Source organism: Stigmatopora argus, chromosome 11 (assembly GCF_051989625.1).
Source record: "Stigmatopora argus isolate UIUO_Sarg chromosome 11, RoL_Sarg_1.0, whole genome shotgun sequence".
Classification (NCBI taxonomy): Eukaryota; Metazoa; Chordata; class Actinopteri; order Syngnathiformes; family Syngnathidae; genus Stigmatopora; species Stigmatopora argus.
This window is the reverse complement of record NC_135397.1, coordinates 11,112,612-11,140,061: the sequence shown is the minus strand read 5'-3', so window position 1 is coordinate 11,140,061 and position 27,450 is coordinate 11,112,612. Positions and strand designations below refer to the sequence as shown.

General features: G+C 39.4%; 1 protein-coding gene across 1 annotated transcript in view; it reads left to right on the top strand.

The window, feature by feature from the left end:
• The window catches only part of LOC144084283 (cGMP-dependent protein kinase 1-like), a 63,954-nt gene that overhangs the window by 10,949 nt on the left and 25,555 nt on the right, over positions 1–27,450 (top strand). Inside the window, exon 3 of the mRNA XM_077612548.1 lies at positions 11,596–11,709. Coding sequence (XP_077468674.1) covers positions 11,596–11,709 — 114 coding nt within the window. The remainder of the gene's footprint in view (positions 1–11,595; positions 11,710–27,450) is intronic.

Genomic DNA, 27,450 nt, shown 5'->3' with positions numbered 1-27,450 from the left:
CATGCTGATAAGCAGTATGAAAATAGCAAATGCTTGGGATGGCACAAAGACAAGTGCGCGCACACACAAAGTCGTTGCACTGCCACGGTTGCCAGGCAACTTAACCGAAGCAGACCTTTTAACTGATGCAAGTTAGAGAAAGCTTCTTCAAGGAAAGTGAGACTGACGCAATTTGTATTGATGGTCATCGAAGAAGTATCGCTTGATTAAAATGTCAAATGTGGGGTGAACTCAAGTTTTTGGCATCTTCTTTTTCAAATGATGAAATAATGCAGAGGCATGTTTCGTTCATGACAAGAACTTGTCACTTTCAACTTTGACTTTTGGTGCAGTGAATTATAAGGTCCACTGCCCAATTTTGGAAACAAATAAAGTGTGCCTTACAGTCTTAAAAATTACCCTCATTTCTTATTTTTTTATTTTGTATTTTCTTTCTTGGTTTTTAATGAATACAATGCAACTTATATTCTTCTGAATATTTTGTTGCTCAGATCGGATTTTAAAGAAAATATACTCGAAAAAAACAGAAAATAATACTCAGGAAAAATGACAAAATGTCAAAAGAATGGCAGTCTGAGTTATCAAGAAACTTTATACAGAAAAAACTGAGAAGTCACCCCAAAATATTGAGAGATGAGAACATATTACTCCCTTCATTTTCTGAACCGCTTATCCTCAAGTGTCACAGGGGGTGCTGGAGCCTATCCCGGCTGGCTAACTCCAGGTACCAGGCTGGGGACACCCTGAATACGTGGCCATCCAATCGCAGGGCACGAAGACACGGACATCCATTCACGCTCACACTCATACCTAAGGGCAATTTAGAGTATTCAATGAGCCTCCCACACACGGTTTTGGAATGTGGGAAGAAACCGGAGTACCCAGAGAAAATCCACACAGGCCCGGGGATAACATGCAAACTCCATCCATGCTGGTGGACCAACCTGGATTCAAACCCAGGACCCCAGAACTGTGCGGCTGAGGACAACGGCAGACCACCCATGACATACATGTTTAATATTTTCTCTTCATATAGATTTTTTGAACTTTTTGGCCTGAATGATGAAAATAACTGCAAGCTATCTTGGCCCAACCTTGAAATTTTCATGCAGTTTACAGCAACATTCACTTAGTTTTGTTAAGACAAAGCCGCACTAATGATCTACCTGCTTGCTATGCATTGCATTATTGGGAGTAACTATGCAAATTATCCTTTTTGGACCAATTAACGGAAATTGGGTAATGTCTTGCATGGTGATGGCACGAAAATGTGCCGCAGCGGTTGGGAATCACTGATTTGGAACTTTATTTTCATGCTGAAAAGCAACACATTTATTAGAGTTATTGAGACATTAAGTGCTTTTCAATTGGGCGCGCGGGTAGCATATGTCATTTTCGCAATGCTCTTTAGCCTAATTATTTTCATAGCCTGGTGATTCATTTTTAAACCTTTACAGGGCACCCGTTGAATTAATTGGCTGTGCTGGACGTCAACATCTTTTTGACTGGGAGAGGCGAATTTGTTTTTCTATTACATTTTTTTATACTGCATTTCTGGCCACAATCTGGAAGCTAAAATTGGATGAAGTTACTTCTCATTTTTTCTTGTCGTGTTCTTGTCACTTTCTACCCACGCTCTCTCACAGGTACTTTGTTTTTTAATTCCGTCTTCTTCAAGTCGTGAGACAGGCACATATCCTTCCATTTCACTCTGCCTCGCATTTTCCACCTGCATTGACCTCAATCTGTCCTCTTGTCACTCGCGTCCTCCACTGTTTTTTTTATTATCCGTCCAACTATCCTCCGTCTTTGTTCGTTCCTCATTTTCTCCAGACCGATAACAGCCAAAGTGGCCCTTGTGTAAGCCGGGATGCCCATTTTTCACTCCCGAGAGGCCCATGAATGGTCCTCAGCGAGAGACATAATTAGTAATGATCCTCGAGTTGTGATACCCTTCTACAGTTGTTCAACTTGAGGGATGATAAACTCGTGCTTTGCTCTCTGCCATTTTTGAAACTATTTCCAGCCGTCATCATCGGAACATCTTTATGCTGGGCTTTTGTTTGCTCAACGTGTCAAAATACCAATCAATACACGTTGGATAAAATTGCTTTAGAGAACAGTGCAATTTTTGGGTGTGATATCAGTCATTTCCAGTTAATGTTAGGTCATTTATCCCCCAATTTGAACTGAATGGGGACATCAGAAACAAAAGAATATGCTTTGCCAATTTTTGTTGGAACCATAATTTTTTTAGGGCAGTGGTTATCATATCCACCTCTCTTTTCTGAGGTCGAGTGTTCAATCCCTGCTGTGTGTCCACCTTCCTTTGTGGGGTATGCATGCTTTCACCATGCTTGTGTAGGTTTTCTCAGGGGTACTCTGGTTTTCTCCCACTACCCAAAATGCATGGTAGGCTGGTTGGTCACTCAAACTTATCCCTAAGTAGGATTGTGAATGCAAATGGTTGCCTGTCTCCTTGTGCCCGGCGGTTGGCTGGCAACCAGTGTAGGGTGTTCCTCGCCGGCTGCCCGCAGTAAGGTGGGATTGGCTCCAGCACCCCCGCGACTCATATGCGGATAAGCAGACTGGAATGAATGAATGTATGAATGTTCTGTGTCACCTGCACACATGCTGTACCTGAAATCTGAGTTGACTGAATAACCACTTTCCCATCTGCTTAAGTCAGTGGAATTAAGAATAACTTGGAGCCACTGTTAAGGCTTTCTTTTCAATTTCTCTTCCTTCTCACTTGGTGAGTTCAGTTGCAGCTTCTCAGCTTGATCTCTTTTTGAACTTTGATTACCTGAAGCAAACACTTTTCAGAACTCACCTAGCGGCAATATATGTATGTCCTTTTTTGTGTGTCTGAATTTGAAGAGAGAAAAAAATGTGTTTACTTTGCAGGAGCTTAGCCTTCATCTCTCTAAAGTCAAACTCAAACAGAGTATTTATTTGCTTTTCTTGAGGATAGCTGTAATTTCCTCTGTGCAGAAAAAATAATTATTTCTTATTGATGTGACCAGATGTCGAGAAAGAGCTATTTTTTACAATAAACACAAACCAGGCAATCATTCTGCAAATATCCAAATGTTGATGACATGATGAATGAATCCAATTCCGTAGGTTTCACTTACTGGCTGAGATAAAAACAAAAACAAAAAAAGAACTGCAGAGTAGTGTTTCAGAATCAAAGGTAAGGTCTGCATCTGAATTATTAAAAATAACTAACATCCTTTTTTCATAAGATGTGTTGAATACTGAGGTTTATTCACAGTAACATTCAAAAGTCCAAAATTTCTGTCCTGCCATCATGATGAATTGGTGAGCATTAAACCTCACTCAGTGCAACATGAGCTATTTTCACCTTTTTTTAACATCATTTTTGGAATGAGGGCGGGCAATTTCGCGCTGTGATTCTCAACCACTGTATTTCAAAGCCACTAGAATGTCAAGTGCCACCTGAGGTTGCAGTGGTTCTTCCGCCCGACTTCGGTGTGGCAGTATGGGTTCGATTCCCACTCGGTGGCGGTGTGATTGTGAGCGTGAGTGATAACTTTCCAAACCAAAATGTTAAGCATTTTCTTAGTGCTTACAAATGTCATTGCATTTTTTGTTGTCTCTTGTCCTCAACCCATTCACTGCTGTTGGGTGAAAAATGACTCTTACGGCCTCGCAGACAGTTGACACTTCTACAACTCTCACCCCAATTCAGTGGACAAAGCTGCTACAACATTTTTTTTACCGCCTGTATCTGAGAATCCCGGTGTTCGGACACCTCTGTGTTCCCATTAAAATCTAATCCATCTGCCTGAGCGTAGCTGTGCGACTCGTCCTTATTAGCCTCACATGGCGGTGTCTGTGTGTCGACAAACTGATAGATCGCCTTAGCGGGAGCGCCTTCGAAACAAAGGACCCTGAAGCATAATTAGCGGTTAAACCAGCCAGCCACGCGTGTATGCTGTTTCTTTTCACGCCGACCGGACTCAAACAGACAAAAGCGCGACGCATATGAATGCCACTGCCGACCTCTTTCATTTCCGCAGCTGGTTTTCATGCAGCCTGAGATCTCGGCTGGGGAGTTGTTTTTGTACGATTTGGGCATTTAGTTCAATGACCAACTTTTATGGTTTTTCGGTGTGTCAAAAGTTAGTAACTTTGGCGACGTGATGTGTGAATTAAGTGTTATGTGCATATTCATAGTCATGGTGGGACTGCGATAATATTTGCGATGCTGTTAAGCATAGCATACCAAAACATAGCGTGTTACGTAGCTGACTTTGAACGATAAAATGTTTTAGTTTGGTTCTGATATAACTCTTTTGCAGTCACCTTTTTGTGGATTTAAATTAGTTGATCACTAGTTTATCATTAGTCGACATACGCAAAAATGGGTTAAAAATATTAAACTTTAAGTTATCAGTTTGTTAAAAAATTCATTCATTAATTTTCTGTCGCTCCTCACAAGGGTCGTGGGAGTTTGGGCAGTACACCTTGAATTGATGACCAGCCACTCACAGGTCACAACAATACAAACAACCATTCATGCTCACACTCCTACCTAGGAACAGTTTTAAGTCTCCAACCAGCCTACCATCCATGTTTTTGGGATGCGGAAGATAACCGGACAACCTGGACAAAAACCCTGCAGGCTCGGAGAAAATTCGCAAACTCCACACAAGGTCGGAACACACTGGTGATTGAACCCTCGATCCCAGAGCTGTGAGGTGGACGTGCTAACCAACTGTTAATTGAACATTTGCAAATAAATAATCGATTGACTATATAATCGTTATCGATTAATTTGGTTGTTGGAATGTTGTTTAGCTTATTGATTGTGGCACCCTTAATGTCATTGGAAATATAATCAGATTTAATGAACAGATAATTAGCAGTGAGAAACCATATGACGCGGCTATCTCACAGTAAAGCTTACAGAATCCATTTTTATTTCCCTAAAGGGTGAATCTCTGAGAAAATCCTGTTGATTTCGCAAGGAGGCCGTCACATTTGCGGGTCAGGCGCACCAATTCACTCCCCCCTTCCAGACGTGTTTTTCAAGTAACAGGATGTCAGGGAATTGAAATCCCACGCATCTACCGTCACCCTGTGGGTTAACCACTCTTTTCCCACAAAGGAACTGATAGCATATCACGCAGAACATTGTTTTCGACTTATTATTCGCGGCTGGGTGTGACAATGTGCTTTAAGTCTGTGACCTCAGAGAAACGTCATAAATTTCCGTCTAGGTGACAATTTGAACGGGTTCGGAGAAATCAGCCAAAAGGAAAGGCTGGCAATCTCTTTTCGTCAGATGCGGGATGTATTCAGCGGTGGTTGAATAGGCTTCAGAGGAATCATCATCTGTTCTCTTTGATAGAAGAGCGATCGAAGAAATTGCTGTTTATTCACCAAAACAGAAAATGGAGTTTCATTTAAAAGCACCAAATAAGAGCATTGTTTTGTTTTTCACCTTTGGAAAAAAATCTTAGCATGGCAAAGAAATTATTCATTTAATTATGTTACATATTGTATTAATTTGTATATGTATTAATAGTTATACAAATACCATAATAATAACTTAATATTCGATATAAAATAATTAAGCTTTGAATGGCCAAAAATAGTGGGAAAAATGAAATGGCATGAATAGTCATTAATTTAATTATTTTCATTTGATCATTTTTTAAAGATATACATTTAAAATAAAATGAAGAATAAAAATTGTTTTTTAAAATATTTTTTATTGACACTGACGGTGCGAGATGGTAGCGCCATGTAGGTCTCTTGGTGCTACTTGGAAATACAGCATAATTGAACATATTTTTCATTCCTATATTTTCCTTACCTCCAGTCCACATCTGCGGGTGGCCCCCTCCTCACACCCACTGTCCAGCGTGGGTGTTTATTTACCTATGGTCCCATTTGCATGAGATTTGAATAAATCTTTCCGACTCGAGGTGAGCAGCAAGCATCTGTGCCCAAAGCTGACATAAAGCAGCCCTTATTAGACGCTAGAGCCAAACGTGCCGAATTCGAGTTTAATGAACTGCTCCTTTTCATCCAAATCAATGCCGCCATTCACTGAAAGCATTCCAGACAGTTCCAAAACTGGCATCGTTTTCTGACTTCAATAATTAATGACACGCTTGCATGCAGGAAATGAATAGTTTGGCGCATGACGACCTGAACACAGCCGCCGGCCTTTATCCTCGCGTGGATCCAAAGCGGCGGCCGCGCTGATATTGCATCCATTCTCTCTCGCTGGAGTCTCGTGTCCTTTTCTAAAGGTCGGCAATTATCCCGTGATGTTGCCGTTCCACTCCTGTTAAAGTGTGATAAATGTTTTCTCTATATGCCCCTTTGACACTCTTCTCATACGTTTTCTTGATATTGAAACAGTACTTGAAGTCGATTCCCGCTGGTGGGGGTATGATTGTGAGAGTGGTCATCTGTCTCTCTGTGTGCCCTACAGCTGACTGGCGACCAGTCTAGGCCAAAGGTTGTCTTTTTGTCCACATATATATATAGAAATAAAAAAACATATATGTCCACATACCACTTGTCTAAAAGTCTGCCTTATGCCCACCCCAAGTCAGCGCACTATCAGTTGGCACAATTATGGAATATTTGCTCATTTTAAAAAAATGGGCCTGAATTTGCGACTTGAATGGTCAGCGCGTCGGCCTCGCAGTTCTGGGCTCCTGGTTTCAAATCCAGGTCGGTCCACTTGTGTGGAGTTTGCATGTTCTCCCTGGGCTTGTGTGGGTTTTCTCCGGGTAATCCGGTTCCCTCCCACATTCCAAAAACATGCGTGGTAGGCTGATTGGTCACTCTAAATTGCCCCTAGGTCTGAGTGTGAGCATGAATGGTTGCCCGTCTCCCCGTACCCTGCGATCCGCTGCCCACTGATTTAGTGTGTCCCCCGCCTCTGATGCAAAGTCAGCTGGGATAGGCTACCCCCCCCCCCCCCCCGCGACCATAGTGAGGATAAAACGGTTCAGAAAATGAATGAATGGCCTCAATTTGATTCAAAACCATTCAATCAATTTAACTCAATTACTGCCGTTCGCTGCCAACCCTTCCCATTCAAAATGGATTGGAGCCATGGCAGCCAGGATTTAAACGTTACTTTAAGGCCTTAGTGGTCTGTATTTTGTAGCTTTCTACCAATTAACGTCAGTGCTGATTATTTTCTTGCTACTAAATAAATGTTAAAAGTCTAATAACATGAGATTACCACACGCGCTAGCAATTACCATGAGTTATACTGAGTATTTTTCTTCAAGGCCCTCATCTCTTGACACTCTTTGGCGAGAAAGTGCTCATTAAAGTAATATAGTCCAATTACCAAGGAGCAGCGGCACCTAAACCTCACCAACAAATACTCGTTCCACACATTTCCCTTTCAACGGCCTGTGGAGCAAGTGAGATTTCTCTAAAATGCGATGTGCCAACGGGACTGAAAATGACTGAAATGATTCACAAAGCGGAAACAGCGAGAAATGAGTTTTGCTGAGAAGAGATTTGATTGCTTCTTCTTCTTGTTGGGGCACAAAACATGGTAAAAAACAGAAGATTCCATTTCTAGGGAAATTGCTTTCTCTCCTTTGGGTCACTTCTTCTTAACTTTGGAGCATTTTCTGGTGACTTTTTGTTAAAACATTGGCTAAATAAACAAATTTTCACCTGGCCATTTCACTTAGTGTATTGGACGTCTAGTGAGTTCAATAGCAATGTTGTCAATGGCATCCAATGAGTTAAAGTTGGTTCACATATTTTGATTTTTCAGGTGAATTTCTGAACACTTTGAGGCATTCCAAGGTCACTTTCTATATTTTGGATAATTTCATGTTTTTTTTAGAGCTAATCAGGGTTACTTCCTGTAGGTTTTGGTGCTTTTCCCAAGTTAGTATTAGATCGTTTTTTCCATTGGAAATTAATGGGCTAATTTGAAAAGTTGAAAAATTAAAACCGTTTTCAAGGTATTAATTTACATGAGGTGAAAAACGGTAACATCTCTTGTTTCTTAGATGGTTTTAATATTCAAATTGAACGACTGATTGGTGTTGATATCCATCATTCATCGACAATTCTGTGTCCAAGTTATTCGAAAAAAAAAATTGAAATTGTCATCTTATATAACAACTTGTTTGCGAGGAAACTGCCTTTGGTGCTATTCTTGTAAATCTTTTATGAGGTTGTCGAAGTTTTTATCTAAAAGACAGCAAAATGATGGGAAATTCTATATACTATATTTATTTTAGCGGTGTAAAGCCAAAGACGAGATGACAATTCATCGTTTATCGACTTTCCAAAATGTTTTATAATCTTCCATCTCAAAGTTCACGCTTACTTTGAAAAGATACTAAAGTCTTCATGCGGGTCCCTCTGGGCAAGTTGCTGACGTTGTTTCACAGACAAGAATCAAAAGATCACTCATGAGAGATGTAATTTTTAGAGATCAGAGATTTAAGAATCGATTGAACTTGTGAGAGACAAGTCTGTTTATGCCCAAAAGGATGGAGAATAGCTTTGGCATGAGCACTAGAAACCAGGAAATTAATTTGCATGCTTTAATTCAATTGAAATTGCAGGAAACCGTTAAACAAAAGATGTGCTATAACATTAAAATTAGTGTTGGGCCAATAGGCCGTTAAAATGACGGCATATGAATTACTAAGAAATGACATGGAGATGCATTGCAAGTTGTACTTTTCGAGATCTCGGTGCCCACCAACTATTAAGAGGCGGTTGCCGCCCTTTCCAAGATCATTATAGATGTCCAATCATGTGCCATCATTCTTCTGCTGTATGTTTTCAAGGAGTTTATCACTAGTTGCTGCCCAATCCAACTGAAGGATTTGACATATAGCGCTGACAATAGCAACCAATTAGGTAAAAAATGGGATTTCTTCTACCACTGTCCAAGATGAACATTCCTATGAGCGAGTTTATCATAAGAAGACTCTATATTTTTGGAACTCTGTATTTAATTCTGAGACTGCCATTGAAAGTGGTTCAGAAAATGAATAAATGAATGTTTTATTTGTATTTTTTAATTTATTACACTGAAAACATAAAAGAAAACTAGTCTTTTTGTTATTTTTTCAAATCTGTTTTTTACAATAATATTTCTAAAACAAAACAACGCATTTTAAATATTTCTGTATATATATATATATATTTTCAATAATTCATTTCTTAATTTTAGATTTTAAAAAATGGATGTGTACTTAGCTTCTTCTTACTTCTACTACCACCATTTCATGCTTGTGTTCCCAAAAGCAGTCGTTTAAAACTATCCAATCACTCATCACGACTTTTTCCAGAAACAAAGCAAAGGGCAAAAAGGTCCAAAGCGTTGCCTTTAAAGTAATCCATGAGGGTTTAATCTGTCAAGTCAAATGATGAACGGTGTGAGAACGTTGCTGTGTTTGTCTCTGTGGGGAGAATGATTGATATCTGTCATGAGATGTGGATTTTATGCTCTAAGATTAGTTTAATGGGGCTAAAAAATAAAAAACAAATATCCATGGGGAGGCAACAAACATGAGGTGGGCCTGCTGCTGTGGGAGTCATGAATTTTCCGTCTTTTGATTTTACTATCAGGCTCGCTCGGCGGAACTGATGCATTTGGCAAAGTCAAGGCGAGGACGTTATCATCGTCTTTTCCGGGTTAACGACTCAACTTAAAACAACAGTCGGTCGGCTTCAACCAAAATCGGTTTGAAGAATTAAGTTTATTTTATTTTATTTTTTTTCTTCCTCAGAAACCAAGAACAAACATCTGTTAAAGTAACAACAGTTAATTAGAGAACAAAGGCCTATTTAGCCTCTTTAGGCTTCTGTTAACAACAGTTTTTCAGATAACAATAGCCTAAAAACAACATAACAGGCTTTAAATCATGTTTAAGTTGCACTTGCATATTAGTTGCAGGCCCAGCCAGCCAAACTATGACAAGTTATAGTCTGGAAAATATGGTAATTCGTGTCATAACTAATGGTGTGAGATTAATTTTCTCAGAAACCAAGAACAAACATCTCATCTCATTTTCTGAATCGCTTTATACTCATTAGAGTGGTGGGAAGAACAAACGTGTTAAAGTAATAACAGTTAATTAGAGAACATCAGGTCTATTTAGCCTATTTTGGGTTCTGTTAAAATAATAGTTTTTCAGATAACTATAGCCTAAAAAAACAACATAACAGGCTTTCAAACACAAATTGCACTTGCATATTAGTTACAGGCCCAGCTAAACTATGATATGTGAGATTTATAGTCTGGAAAATATGGTAAATTGTGTCATGACTAATCATGTGAGATTCACTGCAATTAAATCCTTCTGTAAATAATGAATTCAAAAGTAGTAATTTGTACACTTATTTTTAATGCACTGCCATATTTGACTCATTTGCTGCAATTTACAGCAATGGATGTCCAATTCATCTGTCCCTCCTAGTCCTTTTTGTCCATCATTGGGAGATAATTATCTCCAAATTAACGAAATGATTTAGTTAATGCAGTTAAAACAGATAACATTTAGATTGTGTAACTTAAAAAAAAATTCTGCAGTTTGATTAGAGAGAGCACAGTGGTAGCACGTCCGTCTTACAGTTCTTAAGTTCCATCCCCGATGGGTTCCGATATCGTTGTGTAGAGTTTGTATTTTCTCCCCGTGCCTGTGTGGGTTTTCACCAGGTACATAGGTTTCCTCCCATATATCAAAAACATGCACGGTAGGCTGGTTGTACAAAATTGCCCTTCGGTATGTGTGAACGTTTGTTTGTCTCATGGTGTCTCGCGATTGACTGGCAACCAATTCAGGGTGTACCCTGCCTGCTGCCCATTGTTGAGAGAGGCCCTAGCACCCCCACAAGCCTTTTGAGAATACACGGCTCAGATAATACATGAATTAATGATTGAGTACGTTAGATAGTTCAGAAAAAGAATTATGGAAATTCCTTAAGAAAAGACATTCCGTTTTGTTTCATTTAAAAAGGAAACATTTATTATCAATCAAAAAAGTTTTAATGAAAACAATAGTTTTAAAGTCAACTTTAAATATTTTCTTATTCCAAAACTGATCTAAAAGCAGTTGTCAGACCTAAAACAACAACAAAAAATGCCTTCCTCAGGTTTTCCCCCAGAACTTTTTAGAAAATATTGGAGATCACAAGAAGGAACAAAAACGTTTTCTGTGCATTACTGCGATTACAGCCAAAGCCTTTATCAGTACCATGCAGTTCTGCTTCACTGCAACAACTACACTTTAACACTAAACGTTTCCCACTGTGACAGTGTCACTCAAGCAGTCTGCAACGGTACGGTCGATGTGTGTCGCGTCGCTATTGCTGCCAGCTTTTCCACTTGGTAGTAGCTTAGTGGCAGCCTACACTGGAAGTCCTACCACAACATGATCTTCTTTTCTAGCTCACTGAGCCAAGATCCTTATGGTTCGATGCTTTCAAAAATGAATTTCAAGCCCACACACACACACACGCACAGTCGTTTCCGTTAGACTTAGCATACCTGAACTGAAATGTGTAAGTCAAAATAGTGCTTAAGAGCTGTTTTTTCTACTTCTTTTGCAGACGGTAAGGTGGAGGTGACCAAAGAGAGTCTGAAGCTGTGTACCATGGGACCCGGGAAGGTGTTCGGAGAGCTGGCTATTCTCTACAACTGCACCAGGACGGCCACTGTCAAAAGTTAGTCCACTATGTCTGTGTTTGACAGAATGGCAAACATCTGTGGTGTATATATGTAACTAAAACCTTTGCCTTTATTTCTGAGCATTTTAGCCTACTACATGATGTATTTTAACTAATTGTCTGCCATTGACCGCGACAGACGCCCAATTTATTTTAACTCGGAGGACTGCCAGTGAATGCAAAATGAACAAAAAATAATAATCATTGTCTTGTATTTTTGGCATGATGAGGACCAGCATCAGCATGTTCACCTCACAGTTTTGAAATCGAAAGTTCGTGGGGATTTCACAGGTACTCTGGTTTCTCCCCATATCTCCCAAAAACATTCTTGTTAGGCAAAGTACCCTTGAGGTGGTACTTGGTTTAATAGTGTGTTTGAGAACTACTGCCGCTGGAAAATAGTCGTGACCAATTTCTGTCGTTGAAACACCTGATTAAGGTAAAAAATAGACTTATGTTACGGTTTAGAATCATACATCTTCTAAATGTGAAAAACATACATCAAAGTTACAGCCGAATACGTTTGCTTCACCACAGTACATTAACTTAAAACAAGCATCGGTCAATCCTGCAGTGCAAGTATATATCTGCCCAACGTCATTGATTTGTGAGGTAGGGAGTTGCTTAGTATCGCTCCTCTCTCCCCTGTCGGCCAGTAACAAAATTAGCATGTGTCACTCACTCCCACTGAGCTCTATGAATAGCAAATTTGGAGCTTGCTGCGCATAGCCCTTGGACAGTCACAGAAAAAGAAATGAATCAGAAACAGTATGATAAGGAGACAGTTTGGATTATTACAGTGACTGATCGTCTCACCTGACAGCATTGGTTCAATTTCCACTTACTAGCCACATTCCGACATGCTGCGATGTCCAATGTGAGAGATTGTGGTCATTTACAATTGTGGATTTGTTGTACATGACATAAATATTGAAATACTCCAGCGCAAGACCGAGTACTGGATGCCATTTCCAGAGCACAGAATAACAGCTTTTGACAAGTCGTAAAAAACATGGGAACATTTAGAAAAATAGATTTAAAATGTATTTAGGGGGCGAGATTCCCTTACTTCCCTTTTCTAGAGACACAACGTGAGTTGGTGGTCTTATCAGAGAAATGGTTTGAATACTCAGCACGGAGTGAGCACAGATGGCTGCGAGCAAGTGTGTTATAAATGCACTTCAGGATGAGGAATATGTGTTTATGCTGGGCAGGAAACGGGGAAATGCCTGGAAATGCGTAGCTCACACTCCGGGTAATAAATCCAGCTTAGGTGATCTGAGGTCCAATATAAGCTGTGACGACACATTGGCGACGTCCTAGCAATGTCAGAATTCCTCTATGCCTTCATAAATCAATGTCTGGAAAGTGTGTGGGAATTTTCTAATTAGATCCGCCTGGATTTGATCGCAACTAAACGAGAGATTTCGTAGCACTCACATCATTATGAATCAAATCCAGCCCGTGTAAACATTTTGACTCTATAAACGAAAATGGATAATATGTTTCTCATTTCCATTGGTCAAGTGTAAAACTGTATAAGAAACTATAAATATACTGTCTATATACAAAACCATTTATAGTAGTTATTGCCTCTTCTCTTCTATTATCGGAGTCTTGCTTGAGCAACTTTTATGGTGAATTAACCGAAGGATGCCCGTTGATACACATCCATCTGTGACCGTGAATTTTAAATATATAGTATATAAATATACAAACTGTCAGTTGGCAAAACATTCAATGGTGCGAGAGAAAACAATCCACTCAAATGCATACAGTGGAGCGGTACCAATTATTTCCATACTGAGAGAAGAGAGAGGCAGCATGGCAGCTCTTTATTTTTGTTCCAATTAACAATTTGCTTGTAAATTAGTTTATTTTAAAACCTGATTACTTAGCTGTCAGCAGTTCACAGTTGCAAAGCCTTTCTCAAACCAGAAACTAAATGATTAAGATATTTATTTGGTTGTTTTACTACTGAGATTGGAAAAGTATCATCATTGTTTACATGAACACCTACTGTTTTTGGTGATTCATTTGCTGTCATTGATGACTAACCCGTTTGGATTGGGTAGGCCTGGCAGCCAAAAACCACAGTTGAAATTATTATATTTTATAATATTAGTCATGTGTTGGTATATTTAGGTTTAATCAATTTAAATGTTATATTACTATACATATAAATGATCAAAATCTATAAATGAAATGATAACAAATTATATACATAGTGCTCAACCAGCTTGGCAGGCATGTTTTTGGGATATGGCAGGAAACCGAAACATGCTGAGAAAGCCCACACAGGAAGTTCGAACCCATTGGGGATTGAACCTGAGATCTGAGAACTGTGAGGAGGATGCTAAACACTCTCTTCCACCGTGCTATCTTTTTCCTATTATGTATAATAAATATTCATTCATCTTCCGTACCGTGCATCCTTACCATCCATCGCCAGTCAGCCGTAGGGCAAACAGAAAGACAAAAACGACCATTCATGCTTGCAATCAGACTGCCATCACTAGGAATCGAGCCCACGCCGGCCTGCACCAAAGTCAGGCGAGTGAACCACTACTCCATCAGGTGTCTTTGTCTTATTTAATATTTTCCTATCGAAAACAATGATTGACAATATTTTTCAAATTGAAATTGCTGTTTCATTACTCATGACTGCTCATTGTCAACCTTCCCAGTCCAAGTGGATTGGCCGTCCATCAGCGTCAATGGCAGCCAACTAAATTGACAAAAAATCCACTCTCACATTAGTCCATCAGCTTTATTCTTTTAAGCCATGTAACGATCTCACCCTGACTCCGAACTTGATCAATAGCACTATACTTGCACTCTAACACACCATTAACACTCTCCATAGAATAACCCAACTCACCGTGAAATCAATGTGTGACCTCACCCGGGAATGAATTGCATGAATGCTTTTTGGATCAATGAGAGGCAAAAAGGAAACTATTTCTAGGTGTGATGGTCCCACCTGATGGAGGCGCCAAAAATGCGAGCTCCAAGCTGACCCCTTTTAAATGCAATGAACCAATGCATTGACCAGCTGGATTTTTGCTACTCCTCTTTTGTGTCACCATTGCTATGGCAACAGATACCCCATGTCTGGGTGGCCAGACTTATCTGCCTACCTGTGGGGGACATGTTATCTTTCTTGTGGCGGCCATGAGGTGTCACTGAGGGGCTCTTTTAACTGATTAAATTGCCAGTGGTGGTACAAATCGAATGGCCTTGTTTAGTTTTCAATTTCAAATCACTTTCAGTTGATTTAAGAGCATTTGCGGGTGATTTTCTCTTCATTTTAGGTCACTTCTTGTTCATTTTGAGAGCCTGTACGGCTCCCTTCTCGTTGATATGGGGGCATTTATGGTTTGGAGCTCCCGCTCACTTACTGTTTATATATTTTCAATACCAGGTCACTTCATTTTGGAGCATTTTCGTGTGACATGCTGTTTATTTTGTGTCACTTTCTGTTGATATCAGGTCAGTTTTGATTTGGGGCCATTTCTGGGTCAATTTCTATACATTTAGGTTAAATTTCAGGTCACTTGCATTTGCTTTTGGAACATTTCCAGGTTGGCCACCTGGTGCTGTAGGAGTTCACTTGCCTGACTTTGTGCAGAGAAGCGTGGGATCGATTCCCACCTGCTGTCTTTCTTTGTGTGCCCTACGGCTGACTGGCAACCATTCTAGGGTGTAGTCTGCCTTTCGCCTAAAGTCCGGTGGGATAGGCTGCAGTGACGCTTGCGAGGATGCGCAGTACGTAATGATGATGAACAAATGAACAATTTTCAGGTCATTTCCTGCTGATCTTGGGTCACTTTCGATTTTGAGGGCATTTCTGAGTCACTTCCTGTTGAGGGAAATACACTCTGGTTCTAGCTCCTATTTACACTAATGTGGATTCTTTTAAAATTCATAGTATTTAACTGAATGCCTTATGAAGGGTTAACATACTGTAATGGGATCCTTGGTGCAATTTTAATTCCCACATAAGAGCATCATTGCTTCCAATGAATTGTGATTCTCTCTAGTATTAAGATGTGTAAATTGATTTATTAACACCAGAGCGGTTTCCGGGAACACAATTTGGTAATAAAATGTGATAGACGCTCCACTTTTTCTTGTTAAAACAAAAATAAGGCAATACAACCTGAAAGTAATGGCCATTGTTTTTTTTTAGATTACCAATTTAGAATCAAATTGTTTTCCACAAATAACCATGCTTTTAGTTTTTTCAAGCTTTCTGGCAAACTGCATCCTTCAAAAGTCAGGAAAACAAGAACAATTTGAATTTCAGTAAGTTTATCACTACAAGGCATCCAATTAATTTAATCTGGGCTCGGAATCAACAAACATGGATTGGACTTGTATTGCTCTAAATGGCAGCCAATGAGTTAAGCTCTATATGATGTACATTCAAAAGCTTAGAAATTTGAAATCACACAGTTCAACCATAGTTCTTTAGTTTATTGGTATTTGTGCAGAGAAAGAAATGACCATTTCCGATAAAACTGCTGCTATGGCAACAGGCGCTCTATCTGCACAGCTGCCGTTTGTCAGACTCCTGATTCAAAAAACATCATTCAAATGGGGAAAAAAACTCCCAATAATCCCTCATATCCCTCGCTAGGCTGCGTCTAATCCTTTACAGTTCCATCCTACAAAACACAAGTGATTTGGTGTGAATGATCCAATACAAAGCCTGCTTAGAAAGAGAAATACAAGGAAACACGTTGTTAATATTGCTACATTGTTGTCGTAAAATCATTAAAACTATAAGTGTTACAGTTCATTTTGTGCATACATTTGTTTAGATTGATTGATTGATTGATTGATTGATTGATTGATTGATGTTGATAGCCAGAGGGCTGGTGGTGACTGATGGAGTGAGTGATGATGCTTGCAGGTGAATGATCAAATCTTTATTTTGGTTTTGTTTTCAAATTATGCCCCTTGAGTGAGTAAAGATGACAAATGGGTGGAAATTTTTGGCATGCCTATTTGAAGAGGGGTAATATCTCCCGTCTCGCAGGTGTAATAATTTGACACAGATGAACCAAGAAGTATTGTAAAAAATAAATAACACTCGCATTGACAGTCCTTGACTTGTAGTATAGTTTGACTGGGAGTTTTCATTCTTCGGTGGAAAAGGGAAAATAGAGGACTATCTAAGGTAGAAAAAAGATTACTATCCGCTACCAATCCCTTAGTTGGATAAGTATAAACAAGAAGAGAAGAAAAAGGAGAAAAATTACTCTCGGCAGCTCAATTCATGATGTGGAATAGGGGAAATGAGGGTGAATGAGGGGAAAAAAACTGATTATCACCACCTCGATTCCTATGGTGGAAAAGGGAAACAAGCGAGTACATGAGCTGCAAAAACAAACTTACTTACAGCACCCTTTTTCCATCAATGGAAAGGGAAAACAAGTCTGTAGATGAAGGGTTATTCTACCCACTCAAGTTATTGGCTAATAGACGTCCCAATCCGTTTGAACCTTTGGATTGGACATCTATCACAGTCAATGGAATCAGATGATTTAGAAGAACGAAAGGATCCCCCTCAAAGCACTTTTTAAACAAGGTGTAATAAATATGTATGTCATCTTTCAAAGCACACTTCATCATTCGCGTTTTATCACGTCTACTCGCCGATGAGTCATGACGCTTTCATCTTTGCCAACCAATCATGATGCAGGAAATTGATCAAAAAGAATGATGACTTAAGATGAACGTGCCCAGATTTTTTTTCCGTTCCTTTATTTTTATTTTGACAAACACTATACCATAACTTAGTATCAGCATTTAATAATAATATTCCACAATTGGCATTTCCTATGTTCTCAATAATTCCTATTTACTCTCTCTCTCTCTTTCTCTCTCTCGACTCATATCGTGACTGTCCGAACAGCTAGTGTTGATCCGGCTGCAAATGTTTGCGTGCCAGAGAGATTGTTTGTACATCCCTAAGTATGCATAGACGAAACAATCCCTCCCTGGCCCTTACACCCCCTGATAAAATCACTGATTCTAGCCACAAAAGAAATCTTTTATGAAAACAAGCACAGACATCTCACATGAGTTTCTGTAAACCACAGAGATTGTGAAACTTTGCAGTTTGTAAGTAAGCCTGACAGACAGCGGCAAACAAAGATGTGACTACATGTTCCCTAATTAATATTTTTATGATCTGACTCACCCTTTTCTTCTTATACCAAATAAAAAGCATGGACAGGGTCATTGTTGCTTAGTAGTGATTGGACCCTCATTTTTATTTTTTGGTAGATAAGAAAGAGCTGTTGCTCAACTAATATCTTGAGCCCTGAGAAAAAAAAACTAAGAAGGGTGATTACAATTTTGGACATCTACCATCAAATCCTCACTCTTGTTATGTTTCATTACAGCAATAAACACAATAGTTGGGTCACATCATCTCACAAATTCGCCCCAAAAATCACGCTCGAGTATCACATAGGTAATTTATCGTTTGTATAGGAAGTGCTTCCTTCCGCAGAGAGCTCACCAAAGCGTGGCGGCTGTCACATGACGTCTGCTCAATGTCACGGAGAATGGAACCTCGTGTTTATGACTGCCCGGCCTGTGTTTACGTCGTAAACTACTGTTACTACGCCTGTCACTGTCTGCCGTGTTTTATTCTTTTTATTTATCCCACATTTTTCACCAAGCAGTCCATTATGATGCAATTTTTATGCTTTAAAGGAGGCCATGTTCAGTCAGACTTTATACACTTGATCTATGAGCAGACTTTAACTCTTTCAGTGCTATGGATAATGACAAACATCTAATCATGAGGCCTCCAGTTATCGTTTTGCTGTGAATTGAAATGAGTTAATCACTACTAGGCATCCAATCCATTTGAACTTGGAGCGTGACAGTGGATGAACATTAATTCCTTTATTGCCATCCTTCCAACTTCAAATGGATTTTCTAGCAGTCAGTCCAACAATGAGTTCAGGAGGTTAACATAAAAAGGCACATAACCAAACAAAGGGGGACAAAACCAGTCTACCCTGCATGCTTTTGGTATGTGGGAGGAAATCAGAGTACCTTGAGAAAACCCACAGAAGCCCGGGGAGAATATGCATCAAAACTGTCGAGCCACATGATGAATTTAGCACAAGTTTTAGTTCTAATTTAGCCTGATGCCCTTCCGGACTCAACCCACACAAGCGGGAATTGAATCTGGGGCACCAAAACAGCAGCGTGGCACTTGGACCACTGACAGACCACCTGGGCACACATACTCACATCATTACCTTTATTTTTTTAATGATTGACATACTCACATTTCAACAAAGTCAGCATGTTTAGTATTTTAATCATAACGTGTCCATCTACATGATTATACTCCGACGCAATTTCTAGCACACATTTGATTAAAATTTCCAAGAATTACAGCATCAGAAATGCATGATACCAGGTTAAAAGAAACAAGAAGGCAAGAATGTACACGGTCAACAATAAGGTTTTACATTATACGCTTAACAATGCACCACCTGCTGTTTTCATTCCACTCTACCGTGAGTGTTGCTGACTTTAATTGCACAGTCATTAATGAGAGTCCACATGCAAAAGGGCAAATTAGCTAAAGAACATACAAGTGAAAGTAGCAGATTTTGGATGTTTTCTCTATTTGTGTGCAACCCATTAGACTTCAACTTCAACTTTCTAATGATTGTTGACAAATACATCTCATTAGCACTTGGGCAATTTAAGCCAACTGAGAATTGTTTATATCATTGGATATTGAAAATAAGCTGCCTCGTGGTGACTTGCCTGACTTTGGTGCGGGCAGGCGTGGGCTTGATTCTTGCTGGTAGCAGTATGATTGTTAGTGGGGATGGCCGTTTGTCTCTCTGTGTGTCCTATGGCGGTACAGAAGATGAATGAATGAATGATACTGACAACAGAGGCAGAATTTCAATTTGTTATGACTTGGAGGGCCTGGCAACTATCGTTCTGTTCTTAAGGTAGAAAAGGGAAAACAAGAGGACGGATGGGGAGGAGGGAGGATGTGTTTAAATACAAAACTCTTTCGGCATCCCGATTACTTCTGTGGCAAAATAAACCGCTTTTGTGGGGGGGGACAAAACGCACTATTATTGCCTTAGGTGGAAAAGGGGAAAGAAACAAGAGAGTGGATTAGGAGAGGGGGCATGCTAAACCCACTAATTAAGTAGTAGTTGCTATTGATGGCAATCGATGTCTAGTCTAATTTGACAATTTTTGTGTTTGCTCAGTTTCAGTGCTGTCGGTGGCAATGTGCCAAAGATAATGTGTGGTCAATGTGAAAAAAGTGCATTTGTGGGGCAGTACTGGCATCACCTACTATGGCAACAAATGATGTAGTTAAAAAGCTAACACACCTTCCTGTCAGTCAGGTCTGAAGGTAATTTTCCGATAAAACACACTAATCAGTGTATCTGACTAATTATTCTCAAGAGTTCATCATGCTACAGGACACCCACTAGACCCAATAAACTGTGTCAATAATGGAGAAGTTGGTCATCCAATTGACTCCGTTTAGAAATAAGGTTAGTAGCACACTTCACAGCAGAGCTTTTGGAAGCATTTTATCATGTCATTCTCCCATCGGACATGTATTAACACATTGCAAGAATACTGTCACATTTTCTCCTCAAGACAGTAGCTTGGCAACCTTATTGCCTTTTTTCCGGAGGGAAATTAGAATCAGTAATCCACGGGTCGATTTTGCGACCGTCAAGGTGGCACGTTGTTTTCCAGAAACTAGCTACCAGACAGAATTCCGTCTAAATTGATGGATCAATATGTCAGGAGTCGATTTGTCAATGAAATCAGGCGGGTCGTACATGATCCGGCCGGAGGGTTTGCTTATATGAGGCTATCGATCAACATGCCCGCAATTTTAGTCACTTCTGACACGCTTTATTTCAAACACCTTGGATGATGCTTGCTGACAGTAAGCCTCACCTCAAAGTAGTGTGTTAAAAGCTCACACAATAATTTAATATAATGGTTCAAGTCCCTTGAATCGAAGCATGGGCAATATCATACATATCTTTTAGTATTCTCTGCATGAATGAAAAAATCTCCCTGAACAATCCCAAACAGTATCAAGATAATACTATTTTGCATATGAATTCCTTTTTTCCTTTTTGTGCTTACACTTAAAAGACAGTGGCACAGAGCTAAACCTTGAAAGCACCCTGAGATTTGCTACAACCTCTGCCTCTGGAACACCTGCGCTCCCGCTGAGATGAGTTTGACAACAGCAACCAACACACCCACACATTTAAACTCACCTCCACTCATGTGTGCGGAGCAAAACACAAGCCTGGCCCTGATGCTTCTTGCGTCTCGGCCTCTTACCCACAATAAAGGGGACACCAAACAGCGGGGTGGCGCCCATCCTGACACCATTAACGTTGCACCGTCATATATCTACGGTGTTGCCATGGTAGTGATGGGAAAATAATTTTCAACCCTTTGGTTGGATTTTCTCGCTCCGCAACGCATTGACTAGCTTTGACAACGATAGAAGTTGAATTCAATTTTGAATTGGATAGCAAATGCTGTCATTGGCATCTATTAACTTAACTTTTAGGCTTCCATTTATAGTGAGAGATGTGAAATCTACTTTGAGTGGGCGGGGTGGCAGTGCATGAACGAATGTTCACCCTGAAGAAATCAGGGCGCACAATTTTTTTTCTCCTCCACTGCAGTTTTTTTTCTCCCTTTTGGAACTAAGGAATCGCGTTAGCAATATTGAGTTTTTTTGCTTTTGTTTCCCTTATCTATCCATTTGTTTGCCATTTCTACCCTCCTGTTTTCCCTTTTCCACCCTATGATTTTCCGTTGTCTTTCGCTGTAAATGATCATTCAAATCCAGGGATTCTAGTTCAAATGGGATATGACGTGTATCACTGTCAATGCCCGTGAATGATTAAAAATGGGGGCAATAAGTGAGTGAATCTTTAGTGTAACTCACCACCGGGATTTTATCCAGCAGTATTGTTCACATCAAGATTTTGATACAAAATTAAAAATTAAAAAATAATACATTTTGAAAAAGCAGTGCCAACAAATTCTAAATAAATCACAAAGGCCTGCCGCGACCTGGCGTTACTTTCACCAAGAAGCTAAATATAGTCAAGCACTGATAAATAGTAAACAAATGCAATTTCCTTCCATTTCTGCAGCTCGAGACACGCACACACACACGGGGACTTATCAGGTTATTCAAACACATTTCCTCCAAGCCTAATTGTTTTTGCTTGATTGTCTGTAATGACTGGGGCAACAAACAATTAAAATGTATCTAGCAATCCAACCATAGGGCAATTTATTCCCAATGGGCCATTTGGAAGAAACCAAGCCTTGAATCTTGAGTCAAAGTTCCTTTTCATTTTTTGGTCCATTTGTAAGACAATCCTACAGAATAAATGGCATAAGTATCTATTTCACATGTATCAAGACGATGATGAATGAACCAGAATTTCTTTAAAATCAGCTGTCTTTACATTAACCACTCAAACTATGATATATTACCAAAACACTAAAACTAAGGAAATACATAAACAACTTTCCTGTTAAAATGGCTTCAGGGCTATTTCATAAATTCACTCATTAGTGGTTACTGACATCCAATCCAATCGTATCTATTTCACATGTATCAAGACAATGATGAATGAACCAGAATTTCTTTAAAATCAGCTGTCTTTACATTAACCACTTGAAAACTATGGTATACTACCAAAACACTAAAACTAAGGAAATACATCAACAACTTTCCTGTTAAAATGGCTTCAGGGCTATTTCATAAATTTACTCATTAGCGGTTACTGACATCCAATCCAATTGAAGATGGATGAACGTTCTTTCTGCCACTCTCCCAATTTAAATTTATTGGATGTCTGCTCGTGATAAACACATTGAAATTCACAGCCAAAAGATGCGAAGTGCCACATGATTGTTCGTCTATAATCGTCAATAGCATGCGACAAATACAAGTTTGACACCCCTTATCCAGCTGTCTCCATAGAGTATTTGATCTCAGCACCACCATTTTCCCTCGGTGCGTATCATTGATTGCTAGTTGATGACAGCACCATGCACACTGGCCTTTTGGTCTCTCTGTTCATCATTGATGATTGGTGCAACACAAAGACTACATGCAACAGACGACCATCCTATCTCTGTCACTATTCTAATTTCCCCCACAAGTGTGGCTGTCTGGTCTGATTATTAACGGAGGCTGATGGATGCCACTGTCCTTCTAGGAATAGAAACACCTTACGTAACGTTGTGTCTCTCTGTTTCCTTCAGGAATATAAAAACCGTGTGTAGTCTCAACATAGCACGAGTGCCGGCAGGTGGGCTGACACACGGCGGACTATTAGCCCGGCAGCTGCTGCTCCAAGGGAGAGTATTGGCATCTGGGCTTTGAGACTGATTAGAACAAATGCTTGTCTGTGTTGCTATTTGGTGATGTTTGAAAATACCAAAAAGATCCTAACAGTAAAATGCACTCTAAAAATAGAACAATTTTTGTTACTGCAAAATCTGGAAGATACCAGTGAAAAACACTGATATGATCACAAATCAAAGCATAACTGGTAATTAAACATACATTTTCTCAAGTGGGTTAATTTGTAAAACAAACTAACAACTAGCTTGGTAACTATAGTTCACCAATCTGCTATAGTATTGGTTACATTTTGCAAAAACATTCATACTAATTAATTCACAAAACAACCGACTTGCTCTTAAAAATTGCTGTAGCAATAACATTTGGTTCAATTGTGTGGCTCTTAAAAACTCAGTTAACCTCATGGTTCTGGGATCGAGGGTTCAATCCCAAATGGGCTCTCCCTGTGGGGAGTTTCCATGTTCTCCCCAGGCTTTGCCTGGGTTTTCTCCGGGTACTCCCGTTTCCTCTCACATACCAAAAAACAGGCATGGTATGTTGGTTAAACACTCTAAGTTACTCCTAGGCATGAGTGTAAATAGTTGTCTTGTGTCCTGTGATTGGCTGGCCACCGATTCGGGGTCTCCCCCGCCTCGCAAGCCTAGTGAGAATAAGCCATTTGGTAAATGAATGAATGGATGAATATAACAAATGCGTTTTTTTGCACCTTGGTTGCTCAGTGACAGTTCCTGCACTACTGGGTATCTTTTATTGTGGTACAAGTCTTAGTGGCACCATCTCGTGGTGTAGAGGTTCACTCAATTCCCGCTGGTGGCGGTATGATTGCGAGTGCGGATGGTCGTTTGGGTCTGTAGGGTGTACTCTGCCTTTTGCCCGAAGACAGCTGGGTTCGGCTCCAGCAACCCCTACAACCCTTTCGAGGATGGGTGGTATGGAAGATGAACTCCTATAGGCTTGTTTGTTGTAATACTAGAATAGCTCTAACTATAGAGACTAAAATGTGCGTTTCTAACAAAATCAGCCAATAAAGCAGATTATGATTGTGCTTTCTCACGCTCCGTTTCAGTCAATATGACGTAACTTGATGTGTTTAATGACTTTAGGGAAATGGAGGCCGCGCTGTTCCCGCGCTTTCATGGCAGCCACAGTGCTCCTTCTGTAGTACTTTACGGTCGCACAGCTGTAGGGGAAGTTGAGAAAAGCAGGCGCGTCACAGTTTGATGAGGAGGAACAATTCAAACGCCTTCTGTGATTATAATAATACACCCAGGTGTGAGTGCTCAGTCATTAGTTTGGAGATCCAGCTATTTCCTAAATCCACAAGTGAAAAAATCAGCACCTGCGAGCGAGACCATTTGGAATATACAAAGCAGCATGATTTTTTAAAATCACATTTTACAAAGTTTAATGAGCAAGGGCTGATTTTGACAGGATTCCGTCACTCTAATCTGCCATCTATCATCTTTGGAGTGCTTTTAAATGAATGTGGACGTCCGTGGGACAGAGTTCACATATTTGTTTTTTTTATTGATTTTTTTGCTTTCATGCACGCTTTAATCGCTTTCATTTTAGCTTTTTCATTTTCCAAAATGAAGTATTTTTTTGTTTTTTCTTGCTTTTTCTTGCTTTATCCCTTTATAGGATAAAAGCACCGTTCTCAGTAAAATTGGTTTGGCATGTCTTGTTTCGACAGAAGCCCCTTTAAATCTTGCTGATTTTAGAGCAGATTTGGTAACGAAAAAAAATGGTTGTCAAAGCTCACGTCTTACACAATAATTACACTAATGTTAAAAAATTCATTCAAAACTAATTGTCTTAGTGACATATAAACAGCGGTGTGCTTCAGTTTGTGTTGTAATGTGACAGTGCTGACAAGTACAATTTTTGTTTTAAAACTCAGCTCAATTTAATATAGGTTTAATCTGAATTTTAATGGATTAGAGATGTTCCATTGAGTTTTGTGATAGGAATCCCTGCAGTGAAAACCCACTTCAATAAAATCATTTCAAACCTCAGACAAACCCATTTAACATGAAATAGAAAAACTCAACTAGGAGAAAAGGAAGTCACCCACCATGGCTGAGTGCGGTGAAAATGTGCTTTATCATTTAGTGTCACGACTCAATGGGATACTAATGGGATTATAAAACAAGCACATGTGCTATTTGCATAATACCCTGGAGGCTGAAATTCAGTTATGGTGAGTTGTAACAAGGGCAAACAAATAAGCGTGTCTTCTATGTGTCTAACATGATGTGAAATCATTTTCAATAGAAAGCCAACAAGTGACAGATAGAAATCTTGATTGATAGGCTCTTGTACTATTTGTTCGTATGCTACATTTAAAACAAAACATTTTAATTGTGTGAGTGTTAGCTGTGGTCGACAGCAGCTCCTGTTTGATGGTGTTTGTTTTTGTTTTCTCCAGTTATGCAATAAGTAGTGCAAAAGGGCTTCAGTAGTTGTCATTTTCTTTTAAAACGATGAGAGAATTCTATTAAGTATACAGAGTCCTTCACTGTATTATAGATTCATGAATTGTATTGCCCAATTTGTAAACTTCCATTTTTTGCTTTAAAAATCCCTAGTTTAAGACATGGGTCAATGAAATTATTAGTTTGCTGTTGGCTTGTAGCAATGTACTGCCAAGGATTTATACAAAGATAATTCGAAGTGCTTCATGTAAACAAAAGTAGTGTCATTTTGCCATTCGGTCTTGTAGCATGTTGCCTTTATGGGTACATGATAAAAGTAAATGAGAACTTAACATTTTATGGCATTTGTGTTCCAAAGAATTATGTTGAAATAAGTTAAAGACCTTGATTTAGTTCATCTTCATTTAGTTTTGTCAAACCGAGTTAGGGGTGCTTCATTTATACAAAAGTATTGCTTTGTCACCATTTAGTGGCACCTTAGAAACTATGTGAAAGTGAGTTGAAGAGTGAAGAAAAAATGTCTGCTACATTACACTCTAGTTTTTTACCGTTTTCTTCTCACGTGCCATCAAACTGGTCTCTGTGGCAACCACCACCTCCCCAATTTCTCCTCCATTATGGTGAGACGCTCCAAATATTCATTAATCCTCCCACCACACGGCCTCAAATTCCTTCAAACCTTTCATTTCCCAGCTCATGCCCCGGAAGATAATTGGCAACCCGCGAGCATTCCAGCATTGATCAGGGTCGTCGCCATCAGCTAACGTCTTCCCCGGGTCTCAGTGCAATTTAGAGGAGAGTCAGCGTAAGTCGCTTACTGAGCAAGTGGCACTGCTGCACATATTATTTCCCAGAGCCCAAAATGCTACTATAGAATTGATTAGCGGCTAACGACATCTCAACTCCCATTAAACTCTCATTTTCGAAAAAAAAAAAACAGATTTCAGTCTGGATTTATTCATTTTCCTTTCAAATTCTTCAGAACTTTTGAGTCACTGTAAAGGCCTGAGCAACCACACATAATATTTGACTGACACCTCTTTGATTTGTGATATAGTGGCACCTATAAGGATGTCAGGCTGTGGAATGAGGGCACCTTCCCTGCTAAGGGTCCTACTGATAATGGATTTTGCAAAGGAATGAGAAATTTGAGACAGTTTATTTATTTTGAGTGGACCACAAATGATTATTTTTGTGATGAGTCGATTAATTGGCTCCATATAAATATTCATCCTGGCTTCAATCTTTAGCTGGAAATGTGCATATGGAGTAAAACCTATGTTGTGAAACGACTTAGAGAATTAATATTATGTAAGTTCGTAACTGTACCCTAGTTTTACAAAATAAAAGCAACGTTGGGTTTGCTTTTGCAAAATTAGAAATATCTTATTTTGATGAGCTACAAATATAACTAGTTTACTTGCATTATTTACTTATTTTTTTTCTCATTTAATAACAATTTCTTCCATTTTTTTCATACTATTCCCATTTTACAGCCCATTCTGAGTGCAGTCTTTTACAAAAACATTTAAATTCTCTTTGGACATTTTCAACATGCTTCTTATTGTGGTTATCATTCACTGTGCTCTGACTTGTAGTCAAACTTTAGTGAACCCCAAGGATCCAATAACAGCATTAATAGTAAGCCTGAAAAATGAAATCACATCACATTGCGCTGCCATTATTAAATCCCAGGTCAGATGAGTTCAAAAGGCAAATGTGAGGTAATAATATAAATGGGTTAGCTCCATTTGAAAAGAAAAAACTAAATTATGTGGAGGCTATAGATCAGGGGTCACCAAACAGGTCTACAACGGCCAGTGTGGGAGCGTTTTTTTGCCAGCTGATCTAAGACAGATA